General features: G+C 40.7%; 1 protein-coding gene across 3 annotated transcripts in view; it reads left to right on the plus strand.

Annotated features, from left to right (window-relative positions):
- The window catches only part of MAMDC2 (MAM domain containing 2), a 140,408-nt gene that overhangs the window by 95,022 nt on the left and 18,147 nt on the right, over nt 1-27,239 (plus strand). For 2 of the 3 annotated variants that reach the window (XM_036117894.2, XM_036117896.2), the window contains exons 9-11: nt 230-495; nt 21,729-21,822; nt 23,692-23,844. In XM_036117894.2, coding sequence (XP_035973787.1) covers nt 230-495; nt 21,729-21,822; nt 23,692-23,844 — 513 coding nt within the window. The remainder of the gene's footprint in view (nt 1-229; nt 496-21,728; nt 21,823-23,691; nt 23,845-27,239) is intronic. The other variant, XM_078062326.1, reaches the window with a different exon arrangement.

The raw sequence follows: 27,239 nt of genomic DNA on the forward strand, positions 1-27,239 counted from the left end.
TTATGAAGTTTACTTAGAACTGGAGAAGTTTTATCGGTAATAGAGTCGCAGGATATATCTATCACTTAAGCCACAGATATTACAAAATGCGTTCTATCATTTAAAGCCTATAGGAATAGTCTCCGTTGGCAAATCCCATTACTTTTAACCAAATTTTCCCACTTGATCATCTGGGCTAGAGGATTTAAGTTTGTCATTGCTGATAGCTGAATGTTTTGCCTGTTCGCAGGGTACTACTTGCTGGCCAACACAAAGTTTACATCTCAGCCTGGCTACATCGGAAGGCTCTACGGTCCCTCCCTGCCAGGAAACTTGCAGTATTGTCTACGTTTTTATTATGCCATCTATGGGTTTTTAAAAATGAGTGACACCCTGGCAGTTTATATCTTTGAAGAGAACCATGTAGTTCAAGAGAAAATTTGGTCTGTGCTGGAGTCTCCAAGGGGTGTTTGGATGCAAGCCGAAATCACCTTCAAGAAACCCATGCCTTCCAAGGTATAGTAGAACCAGCGCAACACCTTGACCCTTTGTTCATCTTGGGTTTCTGGGCCGGGTTAGTGAATTTCCGTTTAATTATTTTCAACTGGAGATGTGTTATTTTTCTTCTGACAGCCCCACCGCTACACTCTACCCGAGCCGTGCACAAGTTATATTATCTACAGGTTGTTTTCAGTTTTCTATGTCTCAGAATAATGGCCACCTAGAGTGTTTGCTTGTTTATTTCTTAGATTCCCTGAGAATAGACCAAAGACAGAGAATGCATGAATAGTCCAAGTTCAACAGCTAAACTTTAATTTGAAGCCCCAATTATCCTCTCTCTCAGTCTGTCACACACACAAAGACACACGCACAAAGGAGTACTAATGACTTTACTATAATTTATAATACTAAATTACTTTAAAAGGGTGAAATCAGTGAGCCTGGTTTTACACTGAGGCTTTAAGGTCAACAACTTGGGTTAACAAGGTAGAGAAGCTCAGTAAAAAATGAGAGCCAACCCAGACAGAGAGAATTTATGTAAGGGTACCATCAGCAGCTGATTTTTATAACAATGAGAATACAAAGAGCTCTTCACTGCAAGGGGAATATAAAAGAAAACTATAATCTCCCAAGTTTAACACTCCTAAACTTAAGGAAGTTTTACCGAAGTAATAAATTCTGTCAACTACAACCCAAATATGAAACCAGTATGGGAAAATTCATTTTGTTTCAGCCCATCATTCAACCAGAAAATGTCTTTCAAGTATTCGCTCTGAGCAAGAATGGGCTCAAAAAAGGATAAGAAAGGTCCCTTTCTTCAAACAGATGAAACATACAATGGGAGTTCAAAAAATACTGTTGAATGAATGGATCAATCAGTTGATCATGTTTGTTAACCAGGAATTACTCAAAGTCCAGACTCCCTAGGGGAGGATACAAACCTGGAAGAGTAGTAGAACCTTCTTCACAAATGTTAATGGCTTGAGCTTCTCTTAGTTATACCCATCCAGACAGAATATAACTTCATCCATCTGTAATTTCCTGCTAAAGAAATTTGGCACACCATTCCCGTCATAATGATGCTTGGTTACTTTTAGTCCATTGCAATACCCACCAGGGCATGATTCAATTTTCACAGTGATTAATCAAAGATCTTTGAAAATCTTTACAAAGTTCTTTTCCATTGTTAATAGCAGCAAGAAAAAATTGTGATTATAATGACATGACAGCCTCTGTGACTGACTGACTTCTTTATTTTTTAAGATTTATTTATTTTAGAGATCATGAGTGGGGGGAGGGGCAGAGGGAGAGGGAGGTGGAGAGAATCTCAAGCAGACTCCCTGCCCCGCTCCAAGCTGCTGAGCATAGAGCCCAGTGCGGGGATCAATCTCACAACCCTGAAATCATGACCTGAGCTGAAATCAGAAGTCAGACTCTCAACCAATTGAGCCACCCAGACACCCCCATGACTTACCGACTTCTAAAAAGGGTTGACCCAAGTTACAATACCGCTAGCAGAACATAAGCATGCAAGTTTTATCACAGTCTCATAGATATAGTTCATATTATTGTTACGCTAATTAAACAGGTAGTGCTATTGCAGGTCTCCCCTTCTTAACTCTGTTATACTTTGATCACATGACTAAAGTGAGATACTTTGTTCACCCCCTGGGTAATAGAGGAATCTAGTTGGTGTTTCTGGTGCCAAGGTCCTACTCCTTCCTAGTCTAAACTCATGCTCTTTAATCTTATTGCCTCGCCAATTCTAAACATTTCCTGAGTGAGCCTATCTTTCCGTAAATGTCATCTGACCTTTGCAGTGTCATTGAATTTCCTCTTTGATCTGTTAGTCCTAGAGGTATCTAAGCCTCTCTGCACCTCTTAGGGATCCCAAAGGCTTAAATTGTTTCCCCATTACCAGTTATTTAACTCTGGCAAGTGGTTTTGGTAATACACACAAATATACACACACACATACCAGATTCACATAATTAGGGATGCACCAGAAAGTAAGGAAATTTTTGTTATACTCCATACCATGTTTTGCTAATGTTTTTTATTTTTATTTTTTTAATTTAATTTAATTTTATTGTTATGTTAGTCACCATACAATACATCATTAGTTTTTGATGTAGTGATCCACAATTCATTGTTTTCATATAATACCCAGTGCTCCATGCAATACATGCCCTTCTTAATACCCACACTCCCCACCCCCCCTTCCCTCTAAAACCCTGTTTGTTTCTCGGAGTCCATAGTCTCTCAGGGTTCATCTCCCCCTCCGATTTCCCCCCTTCATTTTTCCCTTCCTTCTCCTAATGTCCTCCATGCTAGTCCTTGCTAATGTTTCTTAAAAGGTGGGGAATATAATAAGCATTTTATTCATTTGGCTTTCATTTGTTTATTCATTCATCCATTCATTCCTTTATTCAACCAGAATTTATTAGATACATGCTCAGTGCAGCGGATATAAAGATGAATGAGGCTCAGACCTTGCCCTTGAGGAGGAGATCACAGATGATAGAAGATTAAGCTACAGATATGTAAGCAACTAACAACAGTACAATCTCACTGTCTCACGGAAGGGTCATATAGAGAAAAATAGAGTAGTTCTACTAATTGGACACATAAAAGATAATGACACGTAGAGGCCCAGCTGGGCTGGTGTGTGGACAGTTAGGTTCAGGCCATCTGGATTCTAATTCCTGCTCATGCCCCCACCCACTGCGCTTCACCCTGTCCCCCCATATCCTCTACTCACACACATGCTCCTTTATTTTTTTTTCTTTTTTTTTTATTATGTTATGTTAGTCACCATACAGTACATCATTAGTTTTTAATGTAGTGTTCCCTGATTCATTGTTTGCGTATAACACATGCTCCTTTAGAGGGCATCAGGGCTCTTACCTGATACCCATGGATGGGAGCAAGCCCCCCAGCCAATGGGATGTCCTGGACAACTTGCCCTTTTCCTCTTTGGCTGGCTTCCAGCCCCTCCCAGCAGCTGCTCAGTTCCCGACCACGTGAGGAAAAATGGATCTGGACCCAGTGGGGGCAGGGACGTTCTTTCAGCCTTGGAATGAACCAGTCATGAATCAGGCCCCAGTGACCATGAGGAGAAGGTGCAGTTCAACACCAGAAAACTCTGGACGCATGTCTGAAGGTGGCTTGTAGTTTTTGGCAGGTCCCTGCTAAACAGAACCAGCTCCTCAGAGAGTGAGGGAGCCATCTGACGGCCACCACAGGGACATGCACTAAAGCAGGAAACTAGTTGACGTCCTTATGTAACATATACAGGTGGCAATAAGGTGCAAATGGTGTTTCAGAGAAAGGATACAATGAAAAGTCAGAGTTGCCCTTACTACTCCCTTCCCCCGAATTCAAACTCCAATGGCACTTCTTTTTCTGGTGGTTTTCTTCCTGATTTGGGGATATTTTCCTCTTCAATTTTAAATATTGTATTTCCACCTCCATTTCTTGATTCATTAAATTGAATAGTGTTCCCTGCTATGAAAGATAAGGACTTTAGCTTATTTATACTATTCCTTCTCCTTTTCTCTCTTCTCACAATTTTTAGTTATATTTTGTTTTTAACTTTTAGTGCTCTTTACAACTTGAATACACTTAACCTCTATGTTTGGACCCATTAACTCTAGATAGTGTCTTGTATGTAGGATGAATGAATCCTCACCTCTACATTTCCCTTCACGTCTCTTGCCCCTCCTCTCATCCACATCTCTCAGCCGTACAATGACTTTCACATTGTCACAGCTAATAATATTTATGTTCCTACAGTGGAGACTTCTGGTTTTGCCAGTGGCTGGATTTCTCAGTGTGGGCCGCCTTGGCATTTGGAAGAGGACAGTTCTGCCTTTGGGGAGGGGCATCCTTCACAATACTGGGCTTTTCCCATCTGCAATTAATGCAACCCCAAATTATTTCCACACATTTCCAAATGGCCCCAGAAGTACCAAACCATCCTTGGATGAGAACCATTGGTCTGTAAGTTGATTCTGAAAATTGAAATGAAGTCCTAACCTACAGTCCACTCTTGCCATGCTCCCATCTTTGCTCTGTCTGGCAGCCGAATTTTCATGAGCAAACCAGTCGCCAACCCCCCACCCCACCCCGAAGTAACCCTTCGGCTTCCTGTGCTCTTAGGGAAGTGGCCCTCTGTGCTCTTATAGCAGCCCCCTCCTCAGCTTCGCCTCCTGCTCTCTCTATTCTAACCAGCTTTTATGGACTTTGCAATCTTAGGACTTTTTAAAATTGAGGTGTAGGGGCGCCTGGGTGGCTCAGTCATTAAGCGTCTGCCTTCGGCTCAGGTCATGATCCCGGGGTCCTGGGATCGAGCCCCGCATCAGGCTCTCTGCTCAGCGGGAAGCCTGCTTCTCCCTCTCCCACTCCCCCTGCTTGTGTTCCCTCTCTCACTGTGTCTCTCTCTGTCAAATAAATAAATAAAATCTTTAAAAAAAATAAAATTGAAGTGTAATTGAGATATAGCATTGTATTAGTTTCAGGTGTAGAGTATAATGATTCAATATTTGTACATACTGTGAAATAATCACCACAGTACATCTAATGTATCACCACACAGTTACAGATTTTTTCCCTGTGATGAGAACTTTTAAGATCTACACTCTTAGCAACTTTTAAATATGCAATATAGTATTGTTACCTATAGTCGCCACACTGTACATACATTCCCAGGACTTCATAATTTTATAACTGCAACTTTGTACCTTTTGACCCCTTCCATTCATTTCAGCCACTCTCTGCCCCCCTCACCTCTGGCAACCACCAATTTGTTCTCTGTGTCTATGTGCTTGGGTTTCTTTTCTTTTTTTTTTTTTAGATTCCACATATAAGTGAGATCACATGACATTTGCCTTTCTCTTATTTCTCTTAGCATTCATGCCCTCGAGGTCTGTATTGTTATAAATGGCAAGATTTTGTCCTTTTTCATGGCTGAATGATATTCTCTTATTCTTATAAATCTGTTTCTTCCTTACTTTTCGCATCTGAAACCCCAAACCTAGCAGCTACTTGAATCACAATTGCTCACTAATTGCTGTGGGATGACTCTCAGGTTCTGACTTTTGAGCAGTGCTTGTTGACCCTCATCACGATCACCAGGAAGCTTTTAAAATATTCATTGTCCATCTCTCTTCCTATAAAAAGATAACCTTCGTGAGGACAGGGACCTTGTCTGTCTTGGTCATTTCTGTATCTATATCATCTATCACTGTGCCAGATGCCAAGCAGATAACCAGGGACATTTTGTTCGATAAATTTAGTTTGGTATCTATGTGGACAATAAATAAGTAGATGAATAATGAAAAGAACAATGAAAAATGATTTTAAAAATGAACGAGTGGACTTTCTAAGGCTAGTAAGTGGCAGAGCAAGGTTTTACCCATGTCTATCCAGCTCTAAATCCTGCCCTTTGTCACAGGTTTTTATTATTTTTTAGACTTATTTGTTTATTTGAGTGAGACAGAGAGATGGGGGTGGGGTTGGGGGGACAGGGAGAGAGAAAATCCCAAGCACACTCTGTCTGCACTGAGTGCAGAACCCAATGCAGGGCTCGACCCCATGACCCCAAAATCATGACCTGAGCCAAAACCAAGAGTTGGATGCGTAACCGACTGCTCCACCCAGGTGCCTCTGGCACAGGTGTCTTTAGTGCTCGAGGTTTCTACCCAATCTGGGAGAAGCCTCAAGCATCTGCAGAAAGTGAGGCTCCCCGGTGTGCCTTGGGGAATAGGCACCTTCTATTATTTTATTTAATTCTTTCCACATTCCTGCAAGGGAAGTGAGGTATTTCCTTTTAGTGTCCTGGCATCCTAGATGCAGAGTTACACAGACCCAAGGTCATGTTCTGCCAGAAATGAATGCACAAGCTCAGAGCTTACTGCACTCTTGCGGGGAGGAAACTTCTCTGCCTCTCATGCCCTCATCACCCCATTCCTAAAGCTGCTCAATTGTGAGTAGTCAGTCGGGGCCCAACTCAGAGAGTGAACGGCTATGTTTTCATCCCTGTTCCCTGGCTTGCAAGCTTTGTCTTTGAGTTTTGACTACACCTGGATTAATCCTGGTCCTAATTCTCACTGGTGGAAGTGTTGTGGAGATATGTTTGAGTCTCTATGCTACATATTCAAAATAATGACAGCAATGACCCCTTCCATTTGCATTGCTAGTTAGTGTAACCTGCTTTCATGAAGGAATCATGTGAGCCCAGAGCTGAGCTGAGTGAGAGGCAGCGTGGGCCTCGAAGAAGTCAGAACTGTTGGCCTCTCCCCGCGTGTTTCTCTTCTGTCACTCCTAATACATATGCACTGCCTCACCTGGGCCTTCCCAGATGCCTTCCACTCTGGATGCTGCCATTCCTTTCCTTCCCCTAGTGGTTCTTACCCAGCCTATGTTAAGGACAATGGGCTGGTTCAATTAATAACTCCCTGCTATTTCCATAGACCGTCTTAATGTTTGATGGAAACTATAATATATAGCTCTGTTTAAGGAATGGTAGCAACGGCAACAATTCCCCTGAGGCCATTCTAGCAAAGTAGCCATATGGACGGATTCTGTCTGATGTTGTCACAGCTGCCTACAACAGGAACTTCCATAGAACGCTTTCCGTGTGCCGGGCACCGTGCTAAGCACTCCGTGTGCGTTGCCTCATTTAATGCTTGTGCCGTCTTAGGAAGAAGGCAGCCCCACTTAACCAATGAGGAAAGCTCAGGCAGAAAATTAAGGACAGTGTTCAGTAGCGCACAGAGCTGGCAGAGCTGAGAGGTAAATCCAGATCTTTATGAATTCAGAATCCATGTTTTTCATACCAGGCCGTTTTGCACCCCCAGCCCTCTCCTGGCTGAAGGCATAGGATCAGACCAGAAAGAGAACCCAGCCCTAACTCAAGATTTGTAAAAATTTCTAGCGCTTTATCATTAAGGCTCAGTTGTTCTATTTTAGAAATAACTTTGGCTCCTACAAGGGATCGGAATTCATGGTGGATCACCACAGACGAAGGAGAGCTGTGGGGTACAGGGAAATACAGCATAATGCTTAAGAGTTCTTGGGAGTGGGTTCTCTGCCACTTAACCTTCATAATTTGGGCTAGTCATGTGATCTTGCTGAGCCTCACTTTTCTTCATATGTAAAATGGGTATACTAGTAGTACCCGCCTCAAGGGATTATGGTGGAGAACGAATGAAATGTGTCAAGTAAAGCCCTTATGTAGCACCTGGTACATCATCAGCATCTATTAAATTAACTGAACAGAGGCAGAGGGAGAGAGAGAGAGTGCCTGAGACTAAAGAATATTTTTTCTAGGTCCTGATCCTCATCAGATTTCATAGGCAACATCTCTTTAGTATGCAGATAATTCTGCACCTTGATTTTTGCTGTGAAGTATTCTTTAGGCTAAAAATCAGGTCAGAGTTAAATCTTTATCTTAATAGTACTAGGCTTTCTTAATGACATGGCGGCATTTACAATCACGAACAGCCTCCAGTAAATTTTTTAATGCCTTAGAAACATTTTGAAAGGCATGAGTCATGAAATAGTTTTTTTGATCTGTTTCTCCTCAGCACATTACTAAATGGAGGGCAGGTAATCAAGAGTCACCTTGAGACTTTTATACACTGGGGATGATAGTGAGGAGAGGGAGCAATTTGCTCCAAAGTGCTTTTCCTAAAAACCAAATGTCAGGAGAGACTGGAGAGTCATTGCCAGAAATTCGATAAAGATGGAGCTCAAACATTAGCCTTTATGTGTTCAAATCCTTAGTTTAAAATTATGCGTGGTCACTGTAGCATATATATTAGGTCCTGCAATATCTCCTGGCCTGAAGCTACTTTTCTCTTAAACAAAGATCGTCAAGTGGTCTGTTAATTAGAAGCACTGGGAGCAACTCAATATTGTGTTCGTTAAATATTTCTTTTGGAAAAAAATGTTAACTGGCCCATTAATGAGGGAATGACCAGGCATTCTCTTTCATCCGGGCCCCGCTTAATCATCAGCGGGTTAATGGTCAAGCCTTCTAAGTCTACGTCTTTACTCTGCTATAGGATTAAAAACAAATAAACTTTAAAAGTTATTTATGGATTTGGAGAAAACCCCCATCCGGCCAGTCTGAGAAAATATAAATACATTTATTTTTTTACTAGGCAAGAAACTTATGTCAGTGCTTCTCAGGATATGTCCCCCGGAGTACAAATCTTTTGAATAGTTCCATTGAAAAACTGTTCTGTGCTCAAAGGAGTTGGGGAAATTTTGCATACTAGATCTCTTCCTTGTACACACGTGAAGATTCACAATGCACAGTAACATATTAGAAACTCTCGTAAGTTCTGCACGAAAGAATCCTGCTGAACCTCGTGCAAGGTGGCAATTCCTTTAGAGTATTTAACGTAGAACCCTTGTCTTATGTAGCCCCTCTTAGCCTCACACTACCATCATAGCATTTAATGTGTTATTTTGAAATTGTCTACTTACCTGCCTATCTACATTAATCAGACCGTAAGCTTCCGGAGAACAGGGAGCCTTGTCTCATTTATTCTTTAGTTTCTAATGTGAACACAATTCTGTAACAGGATGGGTACTCCACAAATAGTTGGAAAGGGGAACTGAAGTGTCCGTGAATATGGGTTGATGGCAAGGAAGAGCACAAAAGTCCAAGGAAGAAGCAAGATGAACTGTTTCTGCCTTTGGATCATATAAACCATCATTGCTTGTAGCCTGGCCCCTGAGCGATTTGTCCTGCAAGGAATATGAGTGTGAACACTTAACAGGCAGGAATATCCCGCTGGAGTGGGTATAAGGACACGCATAGACACATAGCTACGGAGTCTAGTTTAAGGCTTTTTATGACGATATCTATTAAAACCAAAAGCTGAAACTCTTCTCTTGGAGACAACTTCCCATCCTTATGTGGAATCATTTTGCTATTCCCAGTGACTGATAGGAGGTTTTACGAGGCCTCTTGATTTTCCAGATGCCTTCCATGTCCCCCAACGCAGCTTCTCCAGCCTCCATTCTGTGTTTGTGGTCAATGATGCTCTCACTTCCACCCCCAGTCCTCCTGACTTCTCCCACCTTGATCCCCTCAATTTCTGGGAGTTCTCAGCAGCTACTTTTATCTTCTACCACCCCACCCAGGGTTCTCAGCACAGCCGGAGAAAATAAGACTGATCTCCTATGTCCCCTCCATGCTTCTGGAAAAGCCTTTTATTCCTCTCATCTCTCCGTGACTTCCTTTCTCCATCCCCACCCCCAGACCTTCAGATTCTTCTTCACTTGCAAACTTTCCAACTTGATTCTCCCTGCCTCCATCTCAGGTTGTGAGCTCACAGATTCATGTCCCAAAATGAAGAAGGCTTTCAACACAAACCCCTTCAACTGTTTCTCTCTGAATCCTCACCTGCCTCTCTCAGTCGCCTGGTGCTTGTGACATAGGAAGTATTACCCTCACTCTTGGTCGTCCATCTATACGTGATCTCACCATCCTGCCACTTCTGGGACCTTATTTCCTAAATTATTCCTCTCTCATAAATCTTCAATATCCGCAAGTCCTTTATACACTGCCAACGTATGTTGGCCACACAAACAACCAACCAACCTTCCTTTTACCTTTTTACCCATTTAAATTGCCACCCAATCCCATGTTTGTCTTCAAACTTCTTGGAAAACACATTTTCAATTACTCTCTATGCTCCAGTGTAGGTTCTCATCCCTGAAATCCTCACCTTCTGACCGCTGCCTTCCTCCCACAGAGTGTTTATCAACAACAACAACTATTTCCCTCGGATGGTGCTGCAGGAATCCTCATGCCTGAGAAGATCCTACCCTACCTTTCTCTCCGAGTCCATCTCAAGCGCCCCTTCCTCTTTGAATCTTTAATAAGTCATAACTTGTGTCTTTCTTGTTAGAGTGAGATTTGTAGAACAGGGAAGACTGGGCTTCAAGTCTTGACTCTGGCATGAACGATGTAATTCAGAATGTCACGTCACCTCTCAGTGTAATAAGGACGTGTTTTAGGGTGACCCCCCCGATGTCTGTTCTACCACGTATTGTATTTTTAGGCATCTTAATGTCAGCAACTGTCTTTTCATACTGTGTAGCTCAGCCCTTGTGGAGAGCTCTCTGTAGCTCCTTATTTTCTCTTGCGATAATCTTCTCCTTTTAGCAAAAAAAAAAAAAAAAAAAAATCAATGAAATTTAAGTCTGTGATTCGGATTCATGCTTTTAAAATCTTCCTTTTAACTTTGCCCTTTAATGATGAAAATGCGACTAGATGTAAAAAATCTAGGCTTCTGCAAGTTTTAAAGGCAATACTTAGAGGTTCATTCAAATAGAAGAGCAAGTCTAGTAAGTTTCTGGAGAGATTTATAAATAGGTGGCCATTGGATAACAAGACACCTTGCTATAAAGGGATTAAGGAACCAGAAAACCAATGTGTAGACAAGATACGTGAGAGGAGATAGATTTCCTATCACATTTCATGATGTCCGGGAACACTGAGAAATGACTGCCCCAGGATATTAATGTCCCGGCGTAATTAAAGCAGGGCCGCTGAGTGCAAAGTAGAAAGAGCAGGATCATTAACTACTGACAAGATAATCAACACATTATAGAACAGATTAGGGGGTTCTGTACACAGAGTGAGGAACATTACACTGTCAAGTGGGATAAGTTTTAATGTGGAATCGAAGAGCAGGACTAAGTATGGAAAAGGAGCCTCCTCTTGAGTTTTTCAGGCTAAACTCAGTGTCAGTTGTCGGTCCGGGAATCCTCAATTACCATAAATATGAACAACACAGCGTTGAGATACTCAGGCTTTCCCTTTCTCTCCTTTTAGATATTTGTTGAAGGCTTCTGCATTTCATGTCAGCTTACAGGGGAATGACCGGAAGGACTGGTTTGCATAGCTCCTGGTCACTAACACAGCTTACACGAGTGTAACATTTGTGTCAGTACATTCTTCTAGAACTTTCCCAAGGAATGAATCTCCCGGAGTATTGCTGGATTTCCACATGAGTCCTCCCGCATTGTGGAGATATCTGAAAAGACATCACAGGCATTTCCCCCCCACGATTTTATTAATAAGCTTAATGAAGCAAGCATTTATTCCAAGGTTGTTTATGAACATGAAAACACTACCTCCCTCCACACTTTCAAATTCCTAATCTTGGGAATATTTCAAAGTCTTGAAATGGCTATAATTTTAGGGAAACTTTTCCCAAGTTCTTATGAGGCAGCATTACTTTTTGATGTTCATGTTGAGATTCTCTGGGGATCCTCTGGTTTTCTGAGCTCTTAGACCAGCTAAGTATTTGCTGGCTTCTGGAGCTGTGAGCTCAGTTCACTTGCTTGGAAATTGACAATTCATACATTAATAAAAACTCTCTACTCTCACCCAGGGAAGAATGCCTTATTTCCTTTTGCACAGATACCCCCAGCTTTTTCTCCCTCTCTTGTGTGACTGTCTCTGGCAAGTTTCTGCTCTACCTTTTCAGTACCCACCTCTAGAAGAAGTCTCTCCAGACAGTCCCCGAGCTACATTCCCATGACGTCCCCCGCCACACTGCTAATGGGCCGTGACTCCTATCTTCTGTTTAATGTCAGGTGACGTTTGTACCTATACAAGGCTCAAGGACACACTACCATTGTGGCCTACCTATTTCATCTTAGTCTTTAAACCAAAATATTTAGTTCTCCCTTAGTTTCATTCCTTATGTAAGGATGGCCTAAAAATTATCTAAAAGGCAAACATCAAGCCAGGAAAAAAAAGTTTACAAAACATACGGCAAACTCTTAGAATATTTGATATATGAATTTAATAAATCAATAAGCAGAAGGTGAGCTAAACAATAGGAAAAGTGGGCAATGGATATGTACAGACAAATCAGAAAAAAAGAAATATTACTGGGGGCACCTGGCTGGCTCAGTTGGTAGAGCATGCAACTGTTGATGTCAGGGTTATGAGTTCGAGCCCTGTGTTGGGTGCAGAATTTACTTAAAAATAAAATCTTAAAAAAAAAACAACAACAAAGAAGTGCTACTGGAAAATAAACGCACCAACATATCCAATCTCATTTGTAATCAAAGAAATTTTAAAAATTATAAAATAGCACATTTGTCTATCAAACAGATAAAAGTATTTTAAAACTATTATATTCTGGAGTATGCTGTTTGTATTAATAGTTATATCCATACTGTATACTATTTGTATTGTTCAGTTTATCAATAAAAAAATAGATCTTTCAATTTAGACCAAAAATATATATATGTTATCTATGCACATATGACTCATATCTAAGAATACTTAGAACATAGGGGCGCCTGGGTGGCTCAGTCGGTGTCTGGTTTTGGCTCAGGTCATGATCCCTGGGTCCTGGGATTGAGCCCTGCATTGGGTTCTTTGCTCAGCAAGGAGTCTGCTTTTCCCTCTCCTTCTGCCCTTCCCCCCAACCCAACTTGTGCTCGCTCACTTGCTCTCTCTAGTGTTCTCTCTCTCAAATAAATAAAATCTTAAAAAAATTTATATATATAACATTTATATACAAAAATTTATAAATGTATAGATATAAATATAAATATATATATAAAACATTACCCCAGAGAGGTAAGGATGCAAGGAAATAAGGATTTTTATAAGCTCTAGTATGAAGATAAGTTGTTATAATATTTCTAAATGGTAATTCAATTGCATGTCTCAGAAAGCCCCCAAATATGAATACGATTTTTTTTAGGGGGCATGGTGGTAGAGGAGAGACAGAGGGAGAAGGAGAGAGAGAATCTTAAGCAGGCTCCATGCCCATCGCAGAGCCTGAGGTGGGGCTCAGTCTCACGAGCCTGAGATTATGACCTGAGCCAAAATCAAGAGTCGGACACTTAAGGAACTATGCCACCCAGGCTCCCCACATGAATACCTTTTGACGCAACAATTCTACTTCTAGGGATTTATCCTAAGGAACTAACCATGGTTATGCACAAAGATTTAGATATCAGTATTCATCACAGCAGTATGTGTAATACTAAGAAATTAGAAACTGCCCAATTACCCATCAGTAGGGGTTGGTCAAATAGCTTGTGGCAGGCTACAAAGGGCTTAGCGTTATGCAAGCTTTAAGCCACAGCCCTTCATCCAGTCAAGGATCTACACTTTGCCTTGGGAATCATCCAGTCAAGGATCTACACTTTGCCTTGGGAATCAATGAAAATCAGGCCAAAAACTGTCTCTGTCTCAGACATGAGTAGAGCAAGTCAGTATTTCTGCTTGGGTATTAGGGTACTGCTAAGATACCTGTTGTCCTCTCCTGACCCCAGGAGAACTTTCAGAACAGGGGTGAATGTCAGGACAAAGACCTAGATTCTTCCTTGTTTGCTGTTTAGCGACTGCACTCTGCATGTCTTTTGGTAGAACTGGCATTTTACATCTCCATCCACATGAGTTACCACAATAGCTCCCTAGTGTAAGGTCTGTCCTTGAACAGGACAATTAAATTGGTCATTACCTTATATTGCATGGGTTAGGGAAGGGTTCAGCCAGGGATCCTCCCTAAGGGAGGTGGCCGAGATAGACCAGCATCATTTTGTTCAGCTCACCTGCCTGCTGATGAGAGTATGTAAAAAACAGGAAGGCATTCACACCTATTTCCCTTCAGTGATAATGAGCGACTGATGGGATAAATATATACAACAGTGTCCTCTTCTTTTTATTTATTTATTTTTTATTAACATATAATGTATTATTTGTCTCAGGGGTACAGGTCTGTGATTCATCAGACTCACACAATTCACAGCACTCACCATAGTACATACCCTCCCCAATGTCCATCACCCAGCCACCCCATCTCTCTCACCCCTTTCCACTCCAGCAACCCTCAATTTCCTGAGATTAAGAGTCTCTTATGGTTTGTCTCCCCCTCCAGTTTCATCTTGTTTCATTTTCCCCTCCCTTCCCCTATGATCCTCTGTCTTGTTTCTCAAATTCCTCATATCAGTGAGATCATATGATACTTGTCTTTCTCTGATTGACTTTTTTCGCTTAGCATAATATCCTCTAGTTCCATCCATGTCGTTGCAAATGGCAAGATTTCAATTTTTGATGGCTGCATAATATTCCATTGTATATATATGCCACATCTTTATCCATTCATCTGTTGATGGACATCTAGGCTCTTTCCATAGTTTGGCTATTGTGTGTCCTCTTTATTAGGGTGTGAATTAGACTCTAAAACACTCAAAATCATTTTTAGTATCCACTATCTTACCTTTGCCTAAATTTCATTTTTCCAGAGGCTTCTCACATTTATTTTCCATTTGGATCCTCAATATTGTGTCGATGAGGCATTGTATCCCTCAGTGGGAAGACCAAGAACTTAGAAGTCAGACAGACCTTGCTCCCAAAACAAAGGGAAGGGAGTGAGAACAGGTGCAGATGAAGATTAAAGTGGGAGGTGTGGCTGTGGAGAGTTGAGAACATTCTTTCCTCCGGGCTTACGTGGATGCAGGGGTCATCAGCTAAGATGATTGCCAGCTTTTAAATTTAGCCACAATTCATATAAGATTCGGGTTCTGGTGCCGGGTTACCAAAAACTCCTTATAAACAGACATAAGGCAAAATGACAAAGCAGGTTGTAAACGGAGGTCAAAGACATGTTTGGTCTGCTGCTATGAATTGAGGAGTTTCAAAATCATGCCTTTCAGGATCATTTTTTTTAATTGAGGTATAATTCACAGATAACATTATATTAGTTTCAGGCATACAACATAATGATCCAGAATCCTATTTTTAAATACCTATGGCCAAAGGGAGAAAAGAGCCCAGTCAGTATAATGAAACGTGCTCTATCGGGGATTTGGAGTGTGATGTTTCTTGTCTGGCTCTGCAGCAGGTCTTTTTGTGACCTTGAGTTGATATCACAGGGTCTCTAGGCCTTCCTGGATTCTAAAAAGTGACCAATTCTGACGTCTCTCTTAGAGTCTGTCTTCTCTTTCCAGTGACCAAAAGATCCAAAAATAATGCAGATTTCTGAAACCAGTGAGTTGAGAGATCTGAATATTTACCACCAAAATAGCAATGAAAAAGCCGTGCAGTTTATCTGCAAGCCTACCACAGCATGCCCTCCACACCAGAATGGAAGGCTCCTATGAGCAGAAAGGCTCACGGAGGGAGAAGCTGGAAGCCACTCAATCTTTGTTGCTTGTCAAAGCCAAAAGTTGAATTAAATCAGATGGGTCTTTTGAAAAAGGAAAAGCAAAACAGATGGGTCTTTTAAGAAAAAAAGAAAAAGCGTTGGTCAGCTAAAGACTTATTTAAAAACACATGGTCATCCTGCCTTTTGTGGGATCTAAAGACCAAATATAGTATCTGCAGGAGGCATGCTGTTACAATTTAGCAACTATTTCCCAAAACATGGCCGAGATTCTAAAAATGCTAGTCCCGTACTCCTCTCAGCCTGTCTTTAGGGATTTGTGAAGATTCTACCCCTTTAGCCAAGTGTCTTAATATTGGAGTTTTTGTTTTTTTTTGTTGTTGTTTTTTTTTAAAGATTTTATTTATTTATTTGAGAGAGAGAGAATGAGAGAGAGAGCACATGAGAGGGGGGAGGGTCAGAGGGAGGAGCAGACTCCCTGCAGAGCAGGGAGCCCGATGCGGGACTCGATCCCGGGACTCCAGGATCATGACCTGAGCCGAAGGCAGTCGCTTAACCAACTGAGCCACCCAGGCGCCCAATATTGGAGTTTTTGTTTTGTTTCGCTTTACAGTTCTTTTATTTTTAGAATTCTATTACAGCTTATTGTCAAACAGTTAAATGAATCCAATCACATTATACAGAATATCCTACAGTTGTATCCATAGCATCTTAATGAAGGGCTCTGGAACTTCAGTGACTGGATTATAGTAATTTTATGAATAATTATTCCACCAACTATGGAGTCACCATCCCCAAATTTATGTGCATACATGGTTTCAAAGGAGTTTAACCTCATCAGAAGAAAAGTTAAATTTAACTCAGAATCCGACCCTCTGCTAAATTGTCGAGGTCCACCGCTTGTAACAGGAACCTAGCTAGGTTCGTTTTGTGAACATGGGTAATTTATGGTATTGTTGGCATAGGATTGAAATGTTTCTGTGTGAAGATAGAAGGCCATTTCTGGAAACTATCATTCACATACTTATTATAGGCCCAAATGGGGCTATTCAATGAGTAAAGTAGGTGGTGGGTTAAGCCAACAATCTGGCCAACTATGTCTATTGAGCAGGCCATGGAGACTACTTTACAAGACAGTGAAAAACCAGTTAATTCAGCCAGTGTTTATTTAGCTGTTTAATTCAAACAATCCTTTTTAACTGCACAACAGAGGTTTGTGGTGATGTATTACACATCTCTCGGGAAAGCTTTATTTCCTCCCTCCCTCAGCGAAGGTGGGTAGTCCTTAAATTATGACACTTCATAAAGTTAAAATCAGTAACCCCAATTCCTTTCAAAACTTAACCTGATCTGGTTTGGGAAAATAAGTTCCCGACATATTTGTCTATCTGCTTTTTCTTTCCTGGGTGCTTTAACCAGGAACTTTTATGGGCTTTCACAGGCCTGGGGATAGTCTAGCTCCTCTGATTAACACAGCCTTGTGGCTGGATTCCCACACAGCCCCTCTCCCCACCCTTACTGCCCCTCCTCTCCCCCCAGAAAACTTTAGAAGCCAATTAAAATTATATACTATGAGGAAAGTTTGCTCAGTTACTTTTTACGATCTGCTGCCCATTACGTTGTTGTGAGGGAGTAGATCATCCTTTTTGGAAAGGGAGAAAAATGTAAACAAAGAAAAGATTCTATGGCCCTTTGACAATTTGCAGGGAATTGGAACAGTAGAGCCTTGATAATCTTGGGGATGATTGTTTAGCTTGAGTGTTCGTCCATCTCTCTTGTTTTTTGGCTCCTTGCCTTCTGTTTCCAGGGCTTGAGGATATTTCATTGCTTGTTAGAACCACCTCCTGGTGACATTCAGAGGAAGAGAAAACTAACTCCATCTAGTCTGCTTTTAAACCAGCAACAACTGTCCTGTTCTGATTGGGGAGAATAAAGGGAGGTTTTGTCATCCACACAGCAGTGTTCTACTACCCCCCAGTGGTTCTCAGCCAGAGGTAATTTTGCTCCCCCAAGGGACACTTGGCAATGTGTCGATATATTTTTGAATGTCTCGACTTGGGAGTGATGTTGTTATCTAGTGGGTAGAGAGCAGGTTGCTTCCTGACAGCCTGAAATGTCTCAGAGAGTATGTATTAGTCTATTTGAGAGGGAAAAGATGAAGGACAAAATGAAATAATACATTCCTTAGACAGGTGCTCCTGATTTTATGCAAATCTCCTAAAACTTAGGGGCAAATGAGATTTTTATAAATCACATTGTTTCAGTGTATTAAAGGTCCCAGTTCTTAGGTGCTGGTGATACTTTACAATTTATGTTTTGCTAGAGAATATTCATTGTTGAGGCACCCTACTTAGACTAACTTTGGAAACACACATAGGCACTAACTGGAGAGCTATATAAACAGATTTGCAAACAAAAATTTTGAATATAGTCAAGAAAGGATCAACAATATTACTTAACTTTTTACCATACTTTTTTCTTTTTAAAGACTTTATTTGAGAGAGAGAGAGTGAGAGAGAGAGAGAGCATGAACAGGGGGGAGAAGTAGACTCCCTGCTGAGCAGGGAGCCCAGTGCCAGACTCGATCCTAGGACTCTGGGATCATGACCGGAGCAGAAGGCAGCCGCTTAACCAACTGAGCCACTCAGGCGCCCAACTTTTTATCATACTTAAAAAAGACATTGTACATGCTCATTTATTTACAGCAGGGTGTTCCAATCTCAGCACTATTGATATTTTGGTATTTTAATATTCTTATTGATAATTGTTTGTTGCGGAGGACTCTCTGATGCATTGCAGGACGTTAAGTATATATTCAGGTTGCCTAGGAATTTTTTTCCAGTCCCTAGAGGTATTCCACTGGCTGAAATACTGCCTAAAATGAAATAAACACTCTTTTTTAAAAGATCTACAAATAAGCAAGAGGTTAATCCCTCAAGAATTTAGACTATGACCAGTTCCCTTCTTGTCACATTCTTAACTAGACCTAGGGACAGAGTTCTGAAGAGCAGACCACGATGTTTGGCTTTCCCTTTTCCCTGTCTCAACCAGTTCTGGTCATTAGCTGGCCCTGTCCCAAGTACCCTAAAATAACCTTTCCACTTCAAGTAGCCCTCAAAATGTAAGATGGTGGCCCGAGAATAGGAACTGACCTTATCAGCATTATTAATAGCACAGTGGAAAATCTTGTGTGTTCCACCAAACAAGCTGATCTTGTCATGTTTCTTTTGTGTGTTGGAATGCTGATAGGCAAGCACCAAACAGATTTGAGGTTTAAGGCCATAGTTTAAATCTTAGTTCATAGCTGACTGACTGTGGATCTTTTATAAGATGGGACAACATGTGGTCTGGCGAGTATTCTAAGTGCGGAAAGAGTTCTAAGATAGGAACAATGTAGTGGGCTACTTTTGTCCAGAACAGCTTGAGCATTTCACTTAACCCACTGTAGCAGGTCACAAATTGTTCGGAATCCTCAAAAGGAGCCAGGGAGTTCTATCCATTGGAATTTCTGCAGTGAGGAAATGTTATGTATCTGCTGGGTCCAATTCACTTGACCACTAGCTGCGTGTAACTATTGAGCACTTGAAATGTGGCCGGTGTGCCTGAAGAAATGAATTTTTGATTTTTACTTAATTTTAATTTAAATAGCCACATGGCCTCGTAGCTACTATAATAAACAATGCCAATCTAAGAAACACTAGCTCATTCCACATCTTAATTACAGATGTCCTGATCCCTTTTTCTTTGTTTTTTTCTCCATTATAAATATAACAAAATTAAAGAATGGTTGGAAAATAGGGGGAAATTCTGATTAATACTCATAATTTCATGAGTCTAACATAATTGTTCCAAATTTGATAAATTTTCAAGATTTTTTTCTCTAAACTTTTAGATGAGTTCGGTATAATTTATCTTATTTTGTTTAATTTTAATTTTATCTATTATAACCAGCTTTTTTTTCGCTTCACATTATGAGAGAAATAGAATTTCATATTACTGACTAATATTCACAAGCTGTCAGAGTTAATGTTTGCCAGTTTCTTAGCTGGCAGTACCATAGTTTATTCATTTCCTGTATTTCTGTGAAATTTGGGGTTGTTTCATTTGTTGGCTTGCTGGCTTATTTGCTTGCTTGTTTGGTTTTATGGTCATCATAAAATAATGCTATAGTAAACACATGAGAGCACCTTGCTATTTCTCCTTTTTAGAATCCATCTACATGCCAAATGATTGAGTCTTACTTAGGTAATGGTTTACGTGGCAAATCATTTCAGCACCCCAGATTCATTTTGGAAAAAGTACTTTTTCACCATTCAGGTGAAAAATAGACTTGAAAGTTGCCAAAAGGAAGGAAAGCCAGGACTTTTTATCTCTGCAGCACCATTTATTCAATAAATTAGGAGACAGATTACTATTCTTTCCCCTATAACAATAAGCATTGCTGATAAAATATAACTGCATTCAGGGCTGATGACATAGACGTTTGGTTTACAAATGGGAAATAAGTTCCCAGGCAAAAATCCTGCAAAAAAATCCTGCAAGTAGAAAACCGTGCTGATAATCTCTAGAATCTATAAAGATGAGAAAATTAACAGAGATAAGACAAAAACAAAAACACCCCCTTTTATCTTGTCCCTTGTAAATATATATATATATAGTTATATAGTTATATATTATAGTTATATATTGTTACATCTCTAAACTATCCCTTTTATGATTTAAAGCAATCTGACTACAGTCCAAGTAAACTTTTACACATCTTATCCTTAGTAATTATTCTGAAGATACTGGCTTAAGACATTTTAGAGTTTGCATAGTGGTAAACTGTCACATCATTTTAAAATTTCTTTTGAAATAAATTTTGTATGCTAATGGTTCTGATCCTCAGAGAGCAAAGAGATCCTGCTGATAACACAGATAAGTTGAAGACACAACATAATATTAGAATCTAAAAAAAATCAAATGGTCTCATTATTCCTAATTTGAGACTTAGTTTCTGTTATATCTCTCTTTGTTTGAAGATTTGTATTTGAGGGATTGCATGTGGACTAAGTGACTTCATACTCATTATACATTAGGCTACACATGCGAAGCAGCTTTATAGACCATAAAGTAGGGGCGCCTGGGTGGCTCAGTCCATTAAGCATCTGCCTTTGGCTCAGGTCATGATCCCAGGGTCTTGGGATCGAGCCCTGCATGCAGCTCCTTGCTCAGCTTCTCCCTCTGCTGCTCCCCTTGCTTGTGCTCACTCTCTCTCTTTCTCTCTGTCAAATAAATAAATTAAAAATATTTAAAAAATAATGAAACACAAAGTACAGTGAAAATCTAATATAAATGTTTGGAAAAGTACTCTTTGCTCATCCTGTATATGAAAAAGAAACTTTAAAATTGGTCTAATAGAAAGAAATGCAAAACTTCTCTCCCTCCCCACCCCGCTTTCTCTGGAGCAATGAATTTAATAATTGATGGTATGGCTCTGTTTTTCTTTCATGTAGAAGAGTAAGAATGTTTGGCCTGATAAAATAACTGCATTTAGGGCTTTTATTAGTGATACCATCTAGGGACATATATCTTCTCTTTGGAAATGGAACATAAGTCTCCAGATGGCAAATCACTGAGACTTTGTTCATAATATGAATGAAGCACATTGCCAGAAAGTCATTTCCAAAAAATCAATACTGTTTGTACTGGAAATGTTTGTAAAAATGCTTGGAATACCATCAACTCTCTATGCACTTTGTGGATTATCTGGGGAAAATATTTAAAACCTGACAGGTTTTCCTCTGTCATCGGTTAACCTCTTGCTTTCCTCCTTCAATTCTCGAAAGAATGTGAGCTAATTCCAGCATTAATATACACAACCTATCATTATGAGCTTAACTCTGCTTAAAAAAAGAATGGAAGTGATTTCAGGGTCCCGTGTCAAGGCTTAGCTGTTATTCATGCCATGTGACCCATAGTTCATGTGGACAAGGTAGAGGGCTCTGTAGTTTGCTTGTGCATGCTTTGGGCTGAGTAAATCCCAGGTTGTAAGAATTTCTAATGCGCAGTTAACAAAATTCATGGTTTTATTTTTCTGAATTTCAGGTGGTTTTCATGAGCCTATGCAAAAGTTTTTGGGACTGTGGCCTGGTAGCCTTGGATGACATTACAGTAGAATTGGGAAGCTGCTTGTCTCCAGGTAAGACGGTCAAGCTCTCTTTGTCTCCCGGGCCTAGGCCAGCATATCCTGATTCTCTGAGAATAGACCAAATACATTTAATCTGGGCTAGCCTATTATTTTTGTTTTTCTTGCCAGAAGTGCCCCTCTCCAGATCTGTGTAGTAAGTTTTGGAATTTAGAAATAATGATTTATATGCACTGTGTGACATTGTACATATGACTTGTATCCTCATCTATAAGAGAGCTGAGGTAGTAAAAGTAATACCTACCTGAATAGTGGGAATAACACCTATAAATTCCCTAGCATAGGACCTGGCATAAAACAATGTGTTAAAACAAACACCTTTTATTATAGTCACTTTTGTTATTTTTAATGTTGTCTTACAGAAATGCAGATTTTCAAGTAATAGTGATGAAACCGTTATTTTACAGATATTATACTAAACATGTCATTTTTCTTTTTTTTCTTTTTTCTCTTTTTTAGAGAGGCAAGGAGGGGCAGAGGGAGAGGGAGGGAGAGAGAGAATCTTAAGCAGGCTCCACGCCCAATGCTGAGCCTGTAAACGTGTAATTTTTAAATGATAATAAAATAAATATTTTCTAAGTGAATTAAATGACAATGGAACAGTGGATCAAGCATTGATGATAGTGACAAAATAAAGACGGTGGCTATGTGTTGGACATTATGTCTAATGAGAAAATGGTGCATACCTCAACCTGGATCATTCGTCCCTGTATCTACTAATTACCACTGCATCCTAAACCATAGGGTATCTATTTCTTTAACAAACAGGCAAACTGAGGAATCAATGTGTCACTAGAGGATAATCTCCTTGTTTATTTAATGAGAAGATAATTTGTTTTTAGTCCCTTGATTTGTGAGGCACAGCAAGGACAACAAAGAAACACAAGATAAGAATCTCTACACTTGAGGCATAGAAAAGGGAATGAGCCTTCATTAGCTTGTACTGTCTGTAAAATGAGATGAAGTAAAATCATTATTATGCAAGAGATGTGAAAAACAGACTGTGTATTAGAGAAATTTGCTAAGAATCTGGATGTGGGAAGGTACAACCAAGTTCAAGCAAAGGAGTTTCCAGTAAGTGGGAGGTGGCACCATTCTAAGAATCATCATCAGGGGCGCCTGGGTGGCTCAGTTGGTTGAGCAGCTGCCTTCGGCTCAGGTTATAGTCCCCGGGTCCTGGGATGGAGCCCCATGTCAGGCTCCCCACTCAGCGGAGAGTCTGCTTCTCCCTCTCCCTCTGCCCCTCCCCTGCTCGTGCTCTCTCTCTCTCTAATAAATAAATAAAATTTAAAAAAAAAGAATCATCATCAAAGTTATTGAAGATGGCATCCGAAGACATAAATATTTGTTTTCGGAAAGGGAAAATAAGGCTCCAGGTAGCAAGACACCAAGCTAAATATTTATTTAGCTAATATTTATTGAGAATTTCATGTTCTAAATACTTTATTGCGTACATCATCTCATTGACTACAATCCCATGAGGTAGCACAGAAGAAGCCAGTCACGGGTTCCACAAGGTCAAACTGTGCCTCCAGAAGCACTTAGCTTTCGCACCTTACCCACCTCCCCGAAGCAACTACAGAGTTGTTCTGAGGATTCCCTTCCCTCACCCTGGATTTCTGAAGAAAGCTCCTACATTAGGCAATTTTATTATTTTCCGTATTTCCATAAAGGCAATTTGCCTCCAACTTTCAGAGCTTTATAAGCTCATTCAGGCAAATAAATTCATGGGTCAGAGGAAGTTTCTTTCTCAAAGTAATCCCGACACTTTTGAATCTAGATGTCTGATTGTTCTCCGCCTCTACGGCAGAGAGGCTCTCGCTGGAGGCAAGAGTAATGACGCCACCCGCTGTTTCCCTGCAGAGAGGCTTCTGCCCGCACCTGGAGAGTGTACTTTCGAACAAGATGAGTGTGCATTTACCCAGGAGAGAAGAGACCGGAGCAGCTGGTACAGGAGGAGGGGAGAGACGCCCACCTCCTACACGGGACCTAAGGGAGATCACACTACTGGGGTAGGTGAGTTACACCACATGGTGCTGTTTGCTGAGGAAGCCTGATCTAGCATTCCAGGGCCATTTCCTGCATTTTGAAAGGTGCAAAATGTGCAAATGTACGTCCTGTGTCTAGGAGGAAGGACACGTGAGATTCTACACACCTGGGATAGATCATTAAATATGTGCCCTGAAGATCCTTCTTTCTGTTTATACTCTGCTTCCGTATCTTGCGCCAAGAGGATTTAAATGGGCTTACAAAGATATGCACACAGAAATAATGTAATTAGAAGTGGGTTTATTTTTATTTTTATTTTTATTTTTTTTTGAAGTGGGTTTAAAAATACAAGAGAGAGGGACAGTGAAGGAAAAAAAAATGTCATGATCTAAGCTGGAGCCAGGACTGAGGCCTCATATGGAAAATGTGCTGGTGGACAAGGGAGGAAACATTAACAGGCGAGTTTGACTCTAATTTTCTAGCAGCTGAAACAAAGATGAAAAACCTGATTCACCGTGTCCTTAGGATAGAGGTGAAGCACTCCACCAAGGGGTGTAGGAAATAAGGGGGTGCCTTTTCTGTAGAAAATATATGAAGTACAATATAATAGACTAAACGTTGATTTATTATCACCATGTGCAGCACCTGTAAACAATGTCAGTGGTAAAATACTCCATGCAGAATAGAACTTTCTCACAGACACTCTTCATTTCGCTTGGCGTATCCATTGGATGGATGCACTGTTTGGTCCAGAGAAGCGGAACTACCCCTGATAGTGAGGTCAAAGAGATATTTCCTCAAGGGTCTTAACAGAGAAGCCATTATGACAGTAAATACAAAGGTGAGGGGCACCTGGGTGGCTCAGTCAGTTGAGCATTGGATTCTTATTTCAGTTTAGGTCATGATCTCGGGTCATGGGATGGAGCCCCAGGTCGGGCTCCACACTCAGCAGGGAGTCTGCTTCTCTCTCTCTCCCTCTGGCCTTCCCCCGCTCATGAGCTCTCTCTCTCTAAAATAAATATATAAATCTTTAAAAATAAATAAATACATACATACATATATACATACAAGGGTGAGTTAGCTACTGCTATTTCCTATGGCCTACGTTAAGATAAGCCTATGGAATAACTCCAGAGAGTTATTGATTTGGCCAAACTTGGTGGGCTGCCATCAGGAACAGCTTTATTCTTTCTTTGGATGCTCTCTCCAAACGTATCCTAAAGCATCCTCCCTTCCCCGTCCCTTGGCAGATCCCATAGCTTCCCAGTCCTGTTGAGGTATTAGGGCAGTTATCTATTTATGTGTGTAACAAAATCCAATCCAAATCAAATCTTCAGTCTCTCATTCAATTGAATCACCTCTCTTTCCCTCCATTTGGGCCTCATAGTTTGGGGATGATAAAAGGGAAGAAAGTTCTTTCCGTTTTTTTGTTTTATTTCCTTCTCTGCCCCTCATTTTCTGATCTTTAATCAGGATAAGTGGGAGAGAGATTGAAAGAAAAGAACTTTTAAAATACTTGGTGCTATTTCAGATTCTCTCTTGGCTGTTGAATATCCTCTGTTATAACAGATATCTGAATACTGGCTCTTTGGGGAACCACTGCACCTTACAATTTCTGACAATGTGCTTTCTGGCTAATCTCCCATGACCACCTCCTCTTCCCTTAGCGCTTGCTCAACAAGGTACAACCCACATAGATTTTTTTGCTTGGGTTCCAGCTGGTAGTTTTGGCTTGGGTCCCTTCAAGAGCTCTTAGTTCCAGCCACCTTCCCAGTGAGTGTCCGTTTGGCCTCAGATACTAATGCACTCTTGCCTGGCTAAGAAGAGGATGTGCAGGTTGGTCCTACCACTGACCGTCCTTTCTGTCCTACTGCTTTAGCTGGGCTGATTCTGGGACAGTGTTGCTTCAATAAGACAAGATGTTGAAGAGATTCATCATTGGTCCAGTAGAACAGATACCCACTTCCAGCACTGAGTAAAGATTCTGAGGGGGCTGTAAGAATATGTGAGGCTGTCATTAGAAGACCAGGAGGTTAAAAAGATAATCCAAACCTGTATGTTAACACTGTTTTGGTTGGGAATAGTTCATTGCCCTTTGTAGCAGACAAAAATCCACTTAGGGCTAGCTTTAGGAACAACTTGATGCAGAGGATAAAACTGTGTGATCAGGAGCCAGTTTTCTCTCCTTGTCCACCTCTCTGCTCCAGTTTTTCTTGGTTGGCTCCAACCCTAGACAGGCTATCCTCTCATGGTAGCAAGACTGCTGTAGCAGCTGCAGGGCTTTCAACACTAAATCAAGTGGAAAGAGATAACTCAAACAAAAACACAAAAAGTGAGTCTCATTGGCTCTGATTGACAATGTCTTAAGGGCAAGGTACTGCCAACCTTGTTTTTGAATCCTCATAGGGCTTTCTCTTGTACCTTGTATACTACAGACGTTCAAAAATGCCTTTAGAATGAATAAATGAATCTATAAGCCCTCCCTGACACATATAAATAACTAGCCATTTATTTAGCAAAACCCCTAGAAGACAGGATAGTGGGGAGGTATCTTTTTATTAGAAGAGGAGTAGAGAAAGGTCAAGAACGAATCAGCTTGAGTTAGAGTCCATTGTAGTCACGATGTTGTATTTATGTGCATTTTTCTTGGGTGGGAGGAGGGTTGATAGTTTTCTTCCATTTCTCAGAGACACTGAGAAGGCTAGTGGTAGCAGATCTGAGAAGAGGTACTCTCAAAGAGAGCTATGCTGTGGTGGATTGCCACAGGGGAATTTTCAGGGCAACAGGCCGTGGAATGTCTTGGACATGGAAGAGAGGGCAAAGCAAAAATATTAAGCAATGGAGGGAAAGGGTCTTTGTTTTTTGTTTGTTTGTTTGTTCTTTTACCTTTTTTTTAATTTAATTTTATTGTGTTATGTTAGTCACCATACAATCATCATTTGTTTTTGATGTGGTGATCCACGATCCATTGTTTTCGTATAACACCCAGTGCTCCATGCAGTATGTGCCCTCCTTAATACCCATCACCGGGCTACCCAATCCCCCCTCCCACCTCCCCTCTAAAACCCTGTTTGTTTCTCAGAGTCCATAGTCTCTTATGGTTCATCTCTCCCTCCAATTCCCCCCCCCCCATTTTTCCCTTCCTTCTCCTAATGTCCTCCATGCTATTCCTTATGTTCCACAAATAAGTGAAACCATATGATAATTGACTTTCTCTGCTTGACTTATTTCACTTAGCATAATCTCCTCCAGTCCCATCCATGTTGATGTAAAAGTTGGGTATTCATCCTTTCTGATGGCTGAGTACTATTCCATTGTATATATGGACCACATCAAGATAAAAAGCTTCTGCACAGCAAAGGAAACAGTCAACAAAACAAAGAGGCAACCCACAGAATGGGAGAAGATATTTGCAAATGACA

The sequence above is a fragment of the Halichoerus grypus genome, chromosome 14 (assembly GCF_964656455.1).
Source record: "Halichoerus grypus chromosome 14, mHalGry1.hap1.1, whole genome shotgun sequence".
Lineage (NCBI taxonomy): Eukaryota > Metazoa > Chordata > Mammalia > Carnivora > Phocidae > Halichoerus > Halichoerus grypus.